We start from the raw sequence: 18,421 nt of genomic DNA, 5'->3' as shown, positions 1-18,421 counted from the left end.
TCAGCAAAACCACACCACATTTTGGGGTCACTAAAAATTAATAGATCACAAACACACGTGCTCCATTTTGCCAGCATTGCCATGTGATTTGGATTGGAATCTGGGTGTGGCGGCGGGCAAAATCACAGGGATATTCTGCCCGCAATCCCAAATTGCTACACATGAACAGCCAGGGCCTAACAGGCTAACACAACAGCAATTATAGAAGACTCAGCACCAAGCACCTCAATCAGCAAACTTTGTCAGCAGTTCCCACAATCACAGATACCTGGTTATAGTATGACTCAATGACAGGAAGAAATTCTGCACTGCAGTTTTAGCCTGAGGAGCACACAAGGGAAAGTGGCACACACACATATATATATATATATATATATATATATATATATATATATATATATATGTAGATATATATATATATATAATCCAAAATTTAATTTCAAACTCCGCTTGGAAAACATCATTATTAAAACCACAACTAATTGGTGATATAAGCAGCGACTCTGCTAGGCTGTGAGATAATTAACACAGAATACATTCAAATATGTAACAAAAGAGCTGCACAAAAATAAAGTGATAATAAAAATAATGTGATAACAATAATAACATTAATAATATTGTATGCGATGCATGCTAGCACATTTTGCCATTAACTTTCAGGGAGAAGATTTTTTTATGGTTTACTACCCACTTTAAGCAAAGACCAGTAGGCCTAGCATTGCGTGGAAAGGGTCCACAACTTCCTCAGCAGGACTACAATATAGCAGGCTAGCAGCATACATTTAAATAGGGATTAATAACCTTCAGGGCAGCATTCAAATATTGCACAGCACTCTATATTGCACAGCACAGCACTCCATACAGCTAAGGGTAAATCTCAGAATGTTCCCACTGTTATGTGAATGCGCAGATAGCACACACATGGGGAGAAAGAGCCTGTTTATTTGTAGGTCTCCTTCCTTTTTTCAGAGCAAATCTTTGTCATAAAATAGATAACACAAGAGCAAAAAAAAAAAAATCCATCCTGCCCACTGTGCTTATATTCAGAATGGCAAGATTGGCTTTTGTAAGAGATCATCAACCTTACACCTATTTTATATTCTAATGTGGAGACTGAGGTATGCATTGCAAGCATGAAATAAGAGGAGGATAATAAATAGATATTATGAAAGGGTTTATAAAAGAACAGAGGAAAAAAACTGAACTCCAACTGTTTTAGCAGCCCTGAACTTGATCCATGGTTGAAGTTCAGATCTAGAACACAGGACACAGAGAGAGACACACCTGGTGGTTGTTGGTGACCTGTCCTGGAGTTAAGGTTAAGGTCCAGACTCCAGCACAGCACAGCACAGCACAGCACAGCACAGCACAGCAGCACTTCAGAGAAAATTGAGATGATCCTTCCACGTGGTACTGGCAAGCAGGCAGGCAGGCTCAGCTGAGGTAACAGCACTCAGACTCAGGCTCAGGCAGCTCCTTCCTCAAGCGACAGCCAAAGGCAGGAAGTGGCAGCTCAAAGAGAGGAGGTGTCATAGGTGTCAGTGGGTGGGATAGGTGCTGCCCACTCCCTCCCACTCTGCTCTCAGTGCTGCTATCCTCCTGGAAGTTTCTGTAACTGGCTGGACAAGTCAAGACATTTCTCTGGAGTCTCAGTCTGGACTAGAGAGAAGGTGTGGAGGCGGAGCAGGCAGACGAGAGCACTGTCAGCCAGAGCCTCCCTCATCCCAAGCCAAGCCAAGCCTACATCCGGGGCAGCACTCCAGGGGGTCAGGTGGAGTAACAGCAGGCAGCAGCATTAAAATAACAATTCGTTAGTGCCGAGTGCAGAGCAAAAAAAAAAAAAAATTTTTTTTTTTAATTTTCAATGTATATTGTACACTGATGGTGGGGAGGGGGGTTCAACCTCCCTAACCCTCCCTCACCCCTTTTCTACGTCTCTGATTTGTATACTCAGGATTTGCAGAATATACACCTGTTTAGAATAACGAAAATGTAACCGAACTTAAGAGACTAGAAGATTTTAGTACCTGGAAACAGAAGAGAGTGATAAAATTATCACAAATATACAAAGCATGGATATTGAAGACTTTCCAGTAACTAAAAGAAGAGTTCAGGCTCTTGAATAGAGATTTTTATATGTATCTGCAACTGCGGCATTCGTTGGCAACACAATTTAAGGAAGGAGGAATAGAATGGAGTAGAATCCCCCTGTTGAAAAATTTGATAGAGGCTACATCTTTAAAAGGGTTGATTTCAGAACTATATAGAAATATACAAGTAAAGGTAATGGATAAAGACTCTCAGCTACCTAGTAGAATAAAATGGGTGGAGGATTTGGGGAAATTGACAGATGTTCAATGTGATAGTATAGTAACTTCAATAGATACATTATCCCTCTCAGCGACCCAGAAGCTCACACAGTTTTATATACTTCATAGAGCATTTTATGCTCCCAAAAAGCTGTTTTTGTTTGGGGGAAGACTGGATGCATCCTGCCCCGGATGAAAAGAGATTATTGTGTGTTTGATGCTATTTTAGTATGTGAATTTTGTTCCTATTGAAGGAAAATAATAAAGATATAAAGTTAAAAAAAAAAAAGATGGAGTCCGGGCAGACAAATCAGTTGAGCTCTGTATGTAACAATACATTTTAAAATCAGCTAGTATCAGCTTCTTTCAGTCCCTGTACAGCAGAGCTTAGATGTGGAAAGGGATAAGCACCACAAGAAGGCAGTCAGTTGCTAAAGTGCCCATGTGCTAATAAAGGGGGGAATGCGGATAGGAGAATGGAGCAAAGTGACAGAAAGATGAGCTCATCAACCTACCGGTTTCCATTCCTAGGCTGGGGGCGGTCAAGACTTGTAAGTGCTACTAAACTTTAGGAGAGAAAAAGCAGGTCTTTTGCCCTGCCAGATAGAGCAGTGCTGTGTTTCAGAGCTGTAAAAATCCTAAGACTTGAGTGGACAGAAATACAAATCATTTGACAGGTAAAACTGTTTCGTTATAATTATTCAATTTTCCCATTTAGCTGTTTGCTGGGAGGTCAGCTTTAAGTGTTGTAGCACATAGTTTTAATGCAAGGCTATAGGCCAGCTTTAAATATATGTACTGAGAAAAAAACAGATGAAAATCAGTGACAAATTGTTCCATCTGGATATGAACTGCGGTTTGTGCTTCCTAAAAAAAATAAAGAAAATAATACAATGCTTTTGCAGGAAATCTTTCCCTAAAATGTTAGCAGTGGTTAATAATGTTTAATCTCTGTTAAGACTTACCAAAGTGACAGCTTGGGCCTGCCAGACAGTGAGCAGAAGAATGAAGAAGGTGTACATGGTGCCTCTCTGGTCTTCAGTACTGATGAGCTTTTGCTGTCCCACTATTTATACCTATAGGATCATGTCCACCCCCGTTTTCCCACTGTTATTCATTAATGAAAGTAGGATGTGAAAAACTGTAAATGGCAGCTAGGTTATAAAATGTATTGATTTCAATGAGAAATTGGACAAATAGCATGATTCTTGTTATCTATTTTTGACATTCTGATAACTGTGTAAAAGACTGTTAAACTTTCAGAGATAAAGGAACATAAATGTCTCTTTTTTAGATTTGCAAATTTACCTCCAGCAGAATCTTCTTGCACTATTCTTATTTGGGTGGAATAGCAATTACTGAATCCAGCTCCGACAGTCTATTCCCCCCAAGCATATTAAGTTACAGGTCTGAGGGCATTCCAATGACCACCTAATGCCTACAGGCAATTTTAGTAACTCTTTGGCTATCTTAAAACATGAAATAAAGGTCTCCATTCTAAGCAGTATTACTTACTTGCCCTGCTGCCTATACCACGACCTTGGCTAGGGTGAAGCTTGCTCTATGATTTTCTGTATTTGACACTGTTGGCAGTGTGGAATGTTGCTGTCCCCTGCTGTGCTATGGGGTTTCCTCTGCCAGCCAGTAAGTTACTACAGGAAACATGAGTCGGGAGAAGGAACCAAACCACATAGCAGGGGACCATGCATCTGATACACCTTAAAGTGATTGCAAAGTCTTGTTTTTTTCCCCATAAAAATAACAAACATGTGAAGCTTGCCTGCTCTGTTGCAGTGGTTTTGCACAGATCAGCCTGGATCCTCCTCTTCTTGGGTCCTTCGTCTCTGATCTTTGCCCCTCCCTCCTGTTCAGTGCCCCCACAGCAGGCAGCTTGTTATGGGGCCACCCGAGCCAAATCACAGCTCCCTCTGTCCATTTGGACATGGAGCCCAGACCTGGCCCACCCTCTCTCTCCCCTGATTGGCTAGCTGACTTTGATTGACAGTATCGGCAGCCAATGGCACCGCTGCTGTGTCTCAGCCAATCAGGAGGGAGAATCTTGGATGGCTGAGACACTCATGGACATCGCTGGACAGAGAGGGACCTCAGGTAAGTGTTAGGAGGGCTGAAGAGGGGGGGGGGGCTGCTGCACACAGAAGGCTTTTTATCTTAATGCATACTGTAGAATGCATTAAGATAAAAACCTTCTGCCTTTACAACTACTTGAGTGCCGGTTCACACTACCGCGACCAGATAGTCGCCCCATAAGGGGCGACTTGTTAGCGCGACTTTAGCGCGACTTTAGCGCGACTTCAGCGTGACTTCAGCGCGACTTGTGAATTATTTTAAGCGACTTATATGATAGACAACTTTGCATTTGGCCAATCAGAATATAATGTGTTGTGACCTAATTTCCCTTTCCTGTTTTTTTTTTTTACTTTTTTCCTGTTTCCCATGTGTCCTGTGTTCTCTGTGTGTGTGTCATCTCTGTGTGTGTGTCTGTCCACCAGTGCCACGTATCAGTGTCCACCAGTGCCACCTATCAGTGTCCAGCAGTGCCATTGCCAGTTATCAGTGTCCACCAGTGCCAGTGACTACCAGTGCCACTTATCAGTGTCCACCAGTGCCAGTGACTACCAGTGCCACCTATCAGTGTCCACCAGTGCCACTGCCACGTATCAGTGTCCACTAGTGCCACGGGCACGTAACAGTTTACACCAGTGCCATTTAACAATGTCCACCAGTGCCACGGCACGTAACTGTGTCCACCAGTGCCACGTATCAGTGTCCACTGGTGCCACGGGCACGTAACAGTGTACACCAGTGCCACATAACAGTGTCCACCAGTGCCACGTATCAGTGTCCACTAGTGCCAAGGGCACGTAACACTGTCCACTAGTGCCATGTATCAGTGTCCACTAGTGCCACGGGCACATAACAGTGTCCACCAGTGCCATGTATCAGTGTCCACCAGTGCCACGGCCACGTAACTGTGTCCACCAGTGCCACGTATCAGGGTCCACTAGTGCCACAGCCACGTAACTGTGTCCACCAGTGCCACGTATCAGTGTCCACTAGTGCCACGGCCACGTAACACTGTCCACTAGTACCACGTATCAGTGTCCACTAGTGCCACGTATCAGTGTCCACCAGTGCCACCTATCAGTGTCCAGCAGTGCCACTGCCACTTATCAGTGTCCACCAGTGCCAGTGACTACCAGTGCCACTTATCAGTGTCCACCAGTGCCAGTGACTACCAGTGCCACCTATCAGTGTTCACCAGTGCCACTGCCACTTATCATTGCCAGTGACTACCAGTGCCACTTATCAGTGTCCATCAGTGCCAGTGACAACCAGTGCCTCCTAACCACATCTCTGCGTCGTCTGGAGGACATTATAGCAGGAGAAAGTGAAATAAAACTGGAGCACGACAAATCTAAGCAGGGCCGATATTACATTGACAAAAGATAAGGATCCAACTTGGAGGCGACTCCCATTGAAGTCTATTGTCCATCTTTGCCCTGGGCATCGGATGACTTTTTCCCGGCACTGGGTGCAGCTGTTTATGGTAGTCGATCAGTTTTTAACTTCAGCTTATTCAGTTAGGCTTTGGCAATAAAAAAATGGAAGTTGATTGGTTTTTATCCAGAGCTGCTCCAGATTTTGCACTCTCCAGTTTAAAAAATCAACCCCACTGTGTCTGAGACACCAAAAAAGCTGACTCGGGTTAATTAAAAAAAAAAAAAAAAAAAGTTAATTAATAGGTGATTAGGTGTGAAGATCTTTATGATTTTTATGATCTTTAAGATCTTTATGATTTCATGATGGGCATGCCTTTATGTACCATATTAAAGGCGACTGTCATATGGATTCAACCAGAACTTGAAATCCTACCTCCAGACTAGGGATGAGCTTCGAGTTCTAGTCGAAGCTAAGTTCGACTTGAACATCGATTATTTGTTGAATGACGAACAAATGTGCTTCTTCAAGGAAATTCAGCACGAGGAAATTTAACAGCAGGCCCTGTCCCTGTGCCCTGCTAACTGTGAGGGTTTACGGTGTTCAGGCCCAATATCTTTGCACCTGTATGACAAGTACATTTAATTTAAAATCTGTATGGAATTCTTACCAGCGGGTCCCGTTCCTGTACCCAGCAAGAGTATCTGCGAGGGCTTGGTTATGGTGTTCAGGCACCACCTACAGCAAAAGCCCAATTTTTGGCACCTGTATAGACAGCACATGCAATTTCAAATTTGTATGGAATTATTACCGGCAGGTCCTGTTCCTGCACCCAGCAAAAGTATCTGTGAGGGCTTGGTTACGGTGTTCAGGCACCACCAACAGCAAAGGCCCAATTTTTGGCACCTGCAAGTACATGCGATTTCAAATATTTATGGAATTCTTACCAGCAGGTCCCATTCCTGCGCCCAGCAAGAGTAAATGCGAGGGGTTACAGTGTTCAAGCACCACCAACAACCAAGGCCCAATTTCAGTTTCAGTTATCCTGCCGATACTAACTTTCCATACAACACTTGATCTTTGCCAATTTCAAATTAGTATGGAATTTTTACCAGCAAGGCCCGTTCCTGTGCCCAGCAAGAGTAACTGCGATGGGTTGCGGAGTTCAGGCACCACCAACAACCAAGGCCCAATTTGTTTGCACCTGTATGACAAGTACATTTGATTTGAAATTTGTATGTATATTTGTATATGACATTTTTTGCTTTAGAAATGTCAGTATTGCTGCAGCAGGCTACATACATCTTAGAGATGCACTACTTTACAGGCACATTCAGGGGACCCCCCAGGCATGATATTTGAAGGAATTTTTCCTTTTATATAGTTTTACTTTAAGCCTCATTAAAATCAGTAAATCACTGCTCCTTTAAAAACGATAGTTTTTAAAAACTTTTTTTTCGTTGCTACTTGCTCCCCAGGTCTGTAGCCGGATCCCCATACACTTTTTTGGGGCAATAACTTGCATTTATGCCTTCAAAATGAGGCTGTTTGATTTTCGAGGTTCGAATCCCATAGACTTCAATGGGGTTTGTTTATTCGAACAAACTTTTCCTCTGTTCGCAGTGTTCTGGTGCAAACCGAACCGGGGGGTGCTCAGGTAATCACTACTCCAGACATTAGCAAGTGTGTTACATTTCAGCCTTTTACAATTGGATCAGAGAATGACTGATGGTCCCTAAGCAAACCTGCTCAGTGGAAAGTTGACTGCGTGAACATTATTGTATCCCCTTGCCTCCAGGTCTCTCCCTCCATCTTTTCTATGCACAACTGCACAAATTGTCCTGATGTGGGCTAGAAAATTTGTAAGAAGATCTTCATGACAGTTGAAGTAAAATAAATCCTAGTTAGTGTCAGAAGGATACAATTGGCCCCATTGTTGGTGTAAGTGGTATAAAATAAGCACCACCATTGGCAGCACAGGTATACAATTAGCCCCATCCTTGGTGTCAGTGTGGGGAAACTAATCCCATCTTTGGTTTGAGTGGGAAAAAATTAGCATGAATCAGAGTGGCCGCTGTTGCTGGAAGCTCCGCTCTCTTCAGGGCTAAAAACCAACTTTACAGGGCTAATGAATGGCGGTTTTTTCTGATAGGAGGGGACCACCAGTCCTCCCGTAGGGGGCCCGGGCACAAGGGGGGGCCCCAACAGCACCGGGAATTGTGCGGTTGTGCAAAGGGGCAATTACAGAAGGAAGCCCTGTTGGCTCTCTGCAGCAGCTGAAAGACAGTTTCTCCCCCTCCTGCCAACTTTCACCTGCTGCAGGTAGAGACACAGGGCATCTTTTCCTGTAATTGCTTCTCCGACACAGATCCCCTCCATGTTCTGCCTGCTTCTGAACCCCCCCCCTCCCATGGGCCCCCTTTCATTGTGCCCCCCCCCCCCACCACCTCAGAGCTGCTAGCTTCTCTGTCCCATAAAAATTAAAAAAAATTGTAAAATAAAATAATTGTAAAAATGTTTAGCATTTAACCACTTCTGGACTGGAAGGATTTGCCCCCTCAATGACTAGCCCATTTTTTGCAATTTGGCACTGCATGACGTTAACTGACAATTGCACGGTCATGCAAAGCTGTACCCAAACAAAATTTACGTTCTTTTTTCCCTACAAAAAGAGCTTTCTTTTGGTGGTATTTGATCACCTCTGCGCTTTTTATTTTTTGTGATATAAACAAAAAAAGAGTGAAAATTTTGAGAAAAAATGTTTTACTTTTTCTTATAAAAAATATCCAATCAACTCAACTTTTGTCATACATTTAGGCCAAAATGTATTTAGCTACAGGTCTTTGATAAAAAAAATCTAAATAAGCATATTTTTATTGGTTTGCGCAAATGTTATAGCATCTACAAACTATGGTGTAAATACTGGAATTTACACAGCTTTTACTTTCTGACAGCCTATCTCATTTCTTGAAGTGCTAAAATTGCAGGGTAGTACAACCCCCCCCCCTCAAATTACCCCTTTTTGGAAAGTAGATATCCCAAGGAACTACCTGAGAGGCATGTTGAGCCCATTGAATATTTAGCTTTTTTGTCACGGGTGTTTAAAAAAATTACAAAAAAAAAGGGGGAGCATACGCGACGTGAAGCTGGACGGACGCCAGTAACAGGAGCTCCGAGTGCAGCTGAGATTTTCCTCACACTCCCCAGGGCATCAATCCTCTTAATTTTCACTTAAAACAGGCCAAGCACCCCTGTGGGACCACACCGTGTATGCCTACCCCCAAAACCTGCAAGAAGAAGCCCGTTCAACGGTCTTTAACACGCTATTTGCTATGGGTAAGGGAGCAGACCATGATGTCCCAAGAGGGTGCCTGGCAGACACAGGCCTCATCCAACAGCATGGAGAGAGCTGCTTCCCCGACTGCCTCATCGGAGCACAGAGAGTACCCGCCACAGCTGACTAAAGCGGACCTGGAAGACAGCCTTTCCATGATGTATGACAAAATAGCTAGAAAGTTTCAGGCTGAACTCCATAAATCAACCAACACACTTACTATGGAGATATTCGTCCCTTGGAGGCAGGACGGATATGCTGGAGACCAAGCACAATGAACTGTTGCTGGCCCACTCTGACCTTAGTATGGAGCATGAAGCTTTCTCAGACATGGTCCTTCAACTCCAGGCCCATCTGGAGGACTTGGACAATAGAAACAGGCAAACCAATCGGAGGGTCAGAGGGATGCCAGAGACTACCACAGACTTGCTGGCAGCCATTAGAAAATTGTTCCGCTCCTTACTCCCTGACCACCTGTGGACCTCTTTCGCCTGGGACAGGCTTCATAGAGCCCTCAGACCAAAACCAAAACCAGATAAACCACCAAGGGACATAGTCATGTGCTTGAAAGACTACCTAGTGAAGGAGGATATCCTCAGAGCAGCCCGCAACTCCCCTCATGTACAGTTGGAGGGGGTGACCATCCAGATATACCCGGATATTTCCCCAACCACTCTGGATTAAAGGAGGAAAATGAAAGAGGTCCCACAGTACTACAGTCTGCCAGGATTAGATACAGATGGGGATTTTCTTTTAAATTTACAGTACCGCACAACGGCTCGACCTATACGGCGACTAATGTCTCGGAAGGCAAAGTTCTCCTTTTGAAATTGGACCTATTGAATCCCCAAAGTGTACACAGGCCTCCATCCACCCCTCGCCCATCAGCAATCTGGGCGTCACCGTCACCTAGAAGGGATCGCAGGAACAGACCACGCTCCAGAGACCGATCATCTTGATAGACTGGTCCCCCCCAGAGATAACAGGCTCTAAATTACCAATTACTCAGACACCTACAGCCAGGTCTACCGAAGGAGATAATTTTATACACCTACAACGATATTGTAATCTCCTGCAGACTGGCGGGAAGTCTCGCCGCGTCCGTTGGTTTTTTCCCCCTACTCTACGACTCTTCTTTAGACACTACTATCTCCTCGCATAGTATTTGAAGCGGGGAGTGCTGAACTGTCTTTCAGATGTCAAACAAATCTTTCCCGTAGACTGCGAAGAGTATTGGACGAAAAAGTCCACACTTTTTTACTTCTTTGGTCTGGGGGTCTCTATCCCCCAGCCCCCTTGATACATTTTTTTGCTTAATTTCAAAGTTATTTTGGATTCAACTTTTTTGGTTCTTTCACTTTTTTTTTAGACCACCGAGTGCTGAGTAGGTTTCTGAGCTTCAAACCTGTGTGTCCCTCCGGTCCTCTTTTTCATTCATACCACCTCTCTGATCCAGCTATGGAGGGCATTTGAAATTCTTCAAATGTTTGCTTATGGGTATTTGGATAGTTTCTCAAAATGTGAGGGGTTTTAATTCCCCTCAGAAAAGGAGGAAAGAATTTAGATATTATAGAAGTCTGGGGGCTGATATTGTATTACTTCAGGCAGAGGCGGCTCTAGGCTTTGTGAGGCCTAAGGCAAAACTTCGACATGAGGCCCCACTCACGCCCATAAAGGGAAAAATAATTAAAGCGATAAAAACTAACTATATAAATTGCATATATTAAGAGCCTTAACCTTTGTACTATGAATTCACAGTTTCTAGAATTTTCTCTAACCAATTCTTCTTTAATCAAAGATCATTACACATTGGGTATGTATGTATATATATATATATATATATATATATATATATATACTGTATATGTCTGCTCTTACATCACAGTCCCCAGCATTTCCCTATAGGTCATGATTCCCTGAGTCCCTCCTTACATCAGAGTTCAGTGTCCCCCCCTTACATAAGAGTTCTCCTTTAAATCAGATCCCCCCCCAGCATCTCCTCCTTACATCAGAGTCCACAGAATTCCTATTTACATTAGAGTCCTCCTCTTAAATCAAATTTCACAGAGCCCCTTTTACATCAGAGTCTCCAGAGTTTCCCCCTTACACTGTAAGAGGGAACGCTGAAGACTCTGATCTAAGAGGAGTTCTCTGAACCCTGATTTAGGGGGAATTTTGGGGACTCTGAAGTAAGGGGAGTTCTGAGAACCCTGATTTAAGGGGGAATGCTGGAGACTCTGATGTAAGGAGAGTTCTGGGAACCCTGATTTGAGGGGGAAAGCTGGGGACTTTGGTGTAAAAGGGAACTCTGTGGTCACCAAAGCTCCCCCTTGCATCAGAGTTTCCAGAGTCCCCCTTACATTTCCCTTCCTCAGTCCGCCACAGTCTAGGGCACGACAAGTCCCAATGCAGAAGGCTGCCATACCCGAGTCCCCACAGAGGGCACTGTAAATTCCAGTATAGTGCACTGCCATTCCTCCCTGCGGAATGGAGGCCTGCTATGCTTTGACTTGTGCTGCTCTCTGTAGGGGACTGAGGAACTACTGCCTGCTATGCTAAGACTTGTAGTGCCCTCTGTGGGGACTAAGGCATGGCAGCCTGCTATTCTGGAACTTGTAGTGCCCTCTGTGTGAAACTGAGGATTCCTCAGTCCTCCACATTCTAGGGCAGTATAAGTCCCAGCATAGTGGGCTGTCGTTCCTCAGTCCCTCACAGCTGGGGGGGAAAACAAAACACAGAGTTAAACATCTGAAAGACAACTCCAAACAAAAATAAAATATGCTATATAATGTCACAGCCCCACTACCCCTCACCTTCCACCTCGGGTGCTGTCATTGTGTAGGGCAAAGGGCTCCAGCTCCACCATGTTTAGCTTTGATGTCAGATATGCAGGACTGGCTCAGCTCCACTTTCTTCCCTGGCAACTGACTCTGGCGTCACGGAGGCCCTCTCCTCCTCCTCCAGCCACCCAGGGACTCTCTCCTTCTCCCACAGCCACCCAGGGTCCCTCTCCTTCTTCCCCAGACACCCAGGGGCCCTCTCCTTCTTCTCCTCCAGCCACCCAGGGTCCCTCTCCTTCTCCTCCTCCAGCCACCCAGGGGCCCTCTGCTTCTCCCCCAGCCACCCATGGGCCCTCTCCTTCTCCCCCAGCTACCCAAGGGCCCTCTCCTTCTCCCCCAGCCACCCAAGGGCCCTCTCCGTCTCCCTCAGGCAGCCAGGGGACCTCTCCTTCTCCCTCAGCCACCCAGGGGCCCTCTCCTTCTCCCTCTGCCACCCAGTGGCCCTCACCTTCTCCCCCAGCCACCCAGGGGCCCTCTCTGTCTCCCTCAGCCACCTAGGGGACCTCCCCATCTCCCTCAGCCACCCAGGGGCCCTTTCCTTCTCCCTCAGCCACCCAGGGGCCTTTTCCTTCTCCCTCAGCCACCCAGGGGCCCTTTCATTCTCCCTCAGCCACCCAGGGGCCCTCTCCTTCTCCACCAGCCACCCAGTGGCCCTCACTTTCTCCCCCAACCACCCAGGAGCCCTCTCTCCATCCACCCAGGGGCCCTCTCCCCCAGCCACTCAGGGACTCTATCCTTCTACTCCTCCAGTCACCCAGGGGCCATCTCCTTTTCCCCCAGCCACCCAGGGGCCATCTCCTTCTCACACTGCTGCAACTTTTATATCTGAGGATTTAAAGCAATCTTTTACTTGGGAGGTTTCCCTGACTGCGCCCTTCTAAATGTTGATGCTCCGTCACTGGCCGCGAGGCCCCTGTAGGTGCGAGGCCTTAGGCGACCGCCTAATTTGCCTAATTAGAGAGCCGCCTATGACTTCAGGAGACCCATTTTGCTACCACAAATCACCCAAGATATTTCGATAAATTGTATAAACAATTTTATTACACGACCTAGGAGTCTAGGAGTAGGGGAGTAGCAATTTTTGTGAGGAATTCTCTTCTCTTTGATATCCAACATATGCATAAAGACCCGGCAAGTAGATTTTTAATATTACAAGGCACTATACAGGGAAAGACGATCACAATTGCAAATGTTTATGCACCAAATGTCTCACGGAGTTATTTTTTCCAGGATTTCTTCCGTATCTTGGATAGGTATACTTCAACGCATATGTTGCTTGGGGGAGACTTCAACCTCGTGGCACATTCTAACCTGGATAGGAGCAGAGTGGTGAGCATGGCTAACGCTTTTCCTAGATGTTTAAACAAGTCCCTGACTAACTATCAACTGATTGACACTTGGAGAGCTATGAATGTGGGGGAGAGGGAGTATACCCACTACTCGCACCCACATGATAGTTATGCCAGATTAGATTATATCTTTAGTTCGCCGATTCTGCTGGCCAACTCATCTGTGGTGAAGATCCATGTATGAGCATGGTCGAGTCACCAAGCAGTCTCCTTTGACACCGCCAACATAGGATTCCCCTTTTCCATGGCCACCTGGAGAATGAATGACTCCATCTTCATAGACTTGGAGACACACACCACAGTGCAAGGTCATTTAAGGGAATACTAAATGCTGAATGACACAGGGGACGCGTCGCCTCCTATGGTATGGGCAGCCCATAAGGCCGTGCTGAAGGGCAAATTGATTGAGTTGGCCACTATTAAAAAACGTAAAAAACTGCAGAAATCTGCCCCCTAACTCTTGAACTGAACAAATTATACAATCTGCATAGCCAATCCCATTCTCCTGAGATCTTGCAACAAATTAATCAAAAAAGAATTGCACTGCACACTGTACTATCTGACATACTGAAAAGTTGCTCAGATGGGCAAAGGCCAGGTTCCTGTTACATAGCAACTCAGCAGCCATGTTCACCCGTAAGCTACATCAGTCCCTCCAGCCAGCGCATGTGTACAAAGTCCGGCATGATAGGGGTCATATGGTGTCTCATCCTAAGGATGTGTTACAGGTCTTCGCAGCATTCTACCAGAACCTGCTGTCCCCCCCTACCGGTCTTGTTACGCAAGAGTCCTATTCATGGTTGCATGATATAGTTACACCAACACTGACGGAGGAGCAGCTCGGCAGCCTGAATGCACCGTGCCCTGAACAGAAAGTGGCTACCATAATTAAATCCTTTAAATCATCGAAGGCTCCCGGCCCGGATGGCTTTACATCTACTTATTACAAAACATTTTCAGATATTCTCTCCCCTAAACTGTCCCAGTTATTTAACTTTGTTCTACAGGGTAACAAGCTTCCAGATGATGTGCTCCATGCCAATATGACATTAATACCCAAACCAAATAAAGCCCATTCCCTACCACAGAGTTATAGGCAAATTTCGGTACTAAATAATGACTTGAAAATATTAGGTTGCTTATTAACTGCACGCCTAACCCCAATTATCTCCTCCTTGGTAGCCCCTGAGCAAACAGGTTTTATCCCTTCCAGGCAAATTACTGATAATATTCGTTTGGCCACTAATATTATCCAGGATGCAGATCTACTTGACCGTAAGGTGCTGGTGTTGGGACTAGACATCTACAAGGCATTTGATAGTGTGCAGTGGTCGTACCTGGATGTGGTCCTGGTCAAATTTGGATTCAAAGGCGAATTGCCCCCTTAATGACCAGGCCAGAAAATTGTGTGGTCATGCAACGCTGTACCCAAATACAATTGATGTCCTTTTTTCCCCATAAATAGAGCTTTCTTTTGGTGGTATTTGATCACCTGTGCGGTTTTTAGATTTTGTGCTATAAACAAAAAAAGAGCGACAATTTTTTTTCTTTTTTCTTTTTTTATAATTTTTTCTTTAAGGATACAGTACATTTCATTTTTCAGATGTTTCTTAAAACAGGAAAATACCACATTCAATGCAATTCAATATAATCCAATTCCAAACGTGAAAAATAAAATTAAACAGTGTAAAGTGTAAAACAATCCCTGAAAAGTGATCTCACAAACTCCAAACTTATAGTGGGAAGTGGAAAAGGGGAAAAAAAAAGGGAAAGAGGGGATAATTCCCCAATATACTTTAATAAAAAAAAAAAGTGTAAATATTTTTAGTGATATGTGTCATATGTGGCTAATATTGTGAAATCATTTAGTGTATATCTTTAGGTCCATTATATTTGTGAAGTGAGAAAGTAAAAAAAAAAAAAAAACAAAACCCCAAGGAGAACATTTTTCCTGTTTTTTCCAAAAAAAACAAAACAAAAAACATCTGAACCAAGTTGTTGTCAGGACAATCACACGTTTCATTGAACTTTATAGAGGAATAAAAAATGAAAAAAATATATAACAGATTTTATGTGTCATTCCTTCTACCTCTCCGTACATTTTCCATTTGTCCCCCCCTGGGGGGCTCCACCTACAGACCGATCGAAAGAGGGAAGAAAAAAGGAAAAGGAAGCGAGAGAGAAGGGAAAAGAAAAAGAAAAAAAAAAAGGGAAAAAGATAGGGAAAAACCCCCGTTGACTCCGGCAGAGTCAGGGGTTATCTAGAGGCTCACTCCTTATACACATAAGGGAGATATCCCTAGAATTACAGATTTAGCTGTATATACTCATCGGAGCTTGTGAATTGTAACCATGGTGACCAGCGTATTCGGGCTTGCTCCTCAGAATTGTTTAATGCTGCAGTTAGGATTTTTATTAGGATATTTATTTATTATTAGGAGTTTGTATTTCATTTACTCTTGCAGTCCACATTTGTCGCGTAGTGGGACATGTCTGTCTCCACATTGTTGGAATGCAGGCTTTTGCAGCATTGAGTAAATGGGCTATCAAAGACTTCCTATATTTCCTAATTGATCCCCTCGTAAGATGAAGTAGGCACAGTGCTGGATCCTCCCCACCTCCACCGAGGTAAGTTCCTTAATTACCAGAGCGACCTCCCTCCAATAATCCCTCAGAGAGGGACATGTCCAAAAAATATGCATCATTGTGCCTCCCTCAGCACCACATCTCAGACAACAATCTGGAATCGACCCATCCATTTTATGCAGGAGTGCAGGGACTCTGTACCAGCGAGTGAGAATTTTGTAACTAGTTTCCTGATATCTGCTGGCCAGGGAAGACCTATGTACTATTCATAAGATTTTTTTGATTTGTATGGGGGTGAAGGAGACTTTGAGATCATATTCCCATTGACGTATATACAGCAGAGGTTGTTCCTTCACTGTTTCTCCCAACATCGCTTAAAAAAAAAGATAGTGCATGTGGGATAGATGATCCCCCCTTGCATAATGTCTCGAATGGGGACAATGCTCGCAAGGAATAGCCCTGCCTTTGAAGATGTAGAAGAAAATGTTGGATTTGTAGAATACTTAAAGGATCTAGATTCAACCCTGGCCAGGCCCTAATCTCCAAATAAGATGGCGGGTCTTTCTCTTTCCAAACATTTATGAGACGCACCCTCCCCACCTGAGCCAAAGCAGTCACCCTGTTGTTCATGCAGCCTGGTAAAAATTCAGGGTTGCCTAAGATTGGTGTCATAGGAGATATCAATGGCGCTATCTTTGGGTGACTTTGTACTCTACGGGATTCACGTATTGTAGGCCCAATTGTCAGGTGCAAATAAAGTATATCATTCGCCATGATTGGTGTCCAGGGGGCCAAACGAACAGGCCGGCCAGCCATCTCATTCTCTAGAGATACCCATTGTTTTGTAGTGGAATTGCAATGCCAATCCAATACTCGCATAAGGTGTAAGGCCCTATAGTATTGGAGAATGTCTGGTAGACCAATCCCCCCCCCCCCCCTATCTTTAGGGAGAGTGAGGATCCACATCCCAATCCGAGGGGATTTGGTGGCCCACACAAAAGATCGAAACAGTGCTTGTATTTGAGAGAAAAACAACCCAGGGACTGATAATGGAAGAGTTTGCATAACATATAGAATACGTGGCAATATGTTCATTTTGAGTGCACTGCATCGGCCAAACCAAGTCAGTGCGAGTGTTTGCCAACTCTGGATATTCGAACGAATAATCCCCAAAAGGGGCAAAAAATTTGCTGAATAAAGGTTCCCAGGATCCACCGTAATATTCACCCCAAGATATTTTATAGAGCTGGTGGACCAATGGAAAAGGAAGGCTGTACATATAGATCTCCAGGTGTCCAGGGGCACAGAAACATTCAAGGCCGCAGATTTAGAGAGATTTATCTTATAGTGGGATATGTTGCCATATACCTGAAGTGCATCCAGTATATGCGGCAAACATTTAATAGGATTCATCACAAAAAAATCAGATCATCAGCAAACGCCGCTACCTTGTGGTGTTCACCCACCACCCGGACATCTGTGATATTTCCATCCCTGCGTATTGTACACAAGAATGATTCTAAGGTTAGGATGAAAATCAAAGGGGATAATGGACAGCCTTGTCGCGTACAATTGTTGATCTCAAAGAAATCCGATCTCCACCCATTAACCCGTACTGCCGCCGTGGGTGATGTATATAGGGCCATTATGCAGCCCAACATCCACGGTCCTAGGCCAATATATGACAGGGTGGCCTGGATAAATTCCCAGGCCACCCTGTCAAAGGCCTTTTCGGCGTCTGTAGAAAGTAACATCATGGGGATTTGCGTTGATCGAGCAGTATGTATCAGATCCACCACTCGGGTCGAGTTATCCCTCGCCTCCCTGGTTGGAACAAAACCGACCTGATCCCAGTGTACCAATTGTGGGATATAAGGTATTAATCAGTTCGCCAACACCTTGGCGAACAATTTAAGGTCGGTATTGAGCAGGGAGATTGGGCGATAGCTCCCACACAGTGATGGATCCTTTCCCTCCTTATGTATCAAAGTTATATAGGCCCTCAGAGAATCTAAAGGCTTACTTCCACCTTCTCCAATCAAATTGAAACATAATAATAAAGGGGTCTTCAAATGTTGCAAAAAATTGTTGATAATATGGAAGGGTATATCCATCAGGGCCTGGAGCCTTATGTCGCTTAGACTGAGACAAGGCCAGGGTCAACTCTTTTTCTGTAATTTTACCCTCCATAACTGTCGTCTGTTCTAGCGACAGAGGAGGCATACCAGATGCTTGTATATATGCCGTCGCCACATTGATTTTCTCCTGTGTGTTCTTAGTTGCATCTATAGGTGGCAAATTATCTAGAGCTTTATAATACGCCTTAAATTCTGCGATCTCAACTGAAGAGTGAATTTTCCGACCGTTTGTGTTTAGTATTTGTGAAATTACTGTGCGTTTTTGTGGCCCGCGCAAGGCTCTCGCCAACATTGTCCCCGGTTTGTCTGAAAACTCATAATATTTTCTTCTGGTTATCATAAGGTTCCGAACTGTTCTCTGAAATAAGAGTTTATTCAGCTCTTCCCTTGCTTTCATAAGGGGATT

The 18,421-nt window shown here is 44.5% G+C and overlaps 1 protein-coding gene across 1 annotated transcript in view; it reads right to left on the bottom strand.

The window, feature by feature from the left end:
• Window positions 1-3,370, bottom strand: part of LOC309559627 (olfactomedin-4-like) — a 30,895-nt gene extending 27,525 nt beyond the window's left edge. The window contains exon 1 of the mRNA XM_082262964.1: window positions 3,275-3,370. Coding sequence (XP_082119090.1) covers window positions 3,275-3,331 — 57 coding nt within the window. The 5' untranslated portion in view covers window positions 3,332-3,370. The remainder of the gene's footprint in view (window positions 1-3,274) is intronic.
• Window positions 3,371-18,421: the final 15,051 nt, after the last annotated feature.

The sequence above is a fragment of the Pelophylax lessonae genome, assembly GCF_965119305.1.
Source record: "Pelophylax lessonae genome assembly, chromosome: 7".
Taxonomy (NCBI): domain Eukaryota; kingdom Metazoa; phylum Chordata; class Amphibia; order Anura; family Ranidae; genus Pelophylax; species Pelophylax lessonae.
This window is presented reverse-complemented; position numbering and strand designations above follow the sequence as displayed.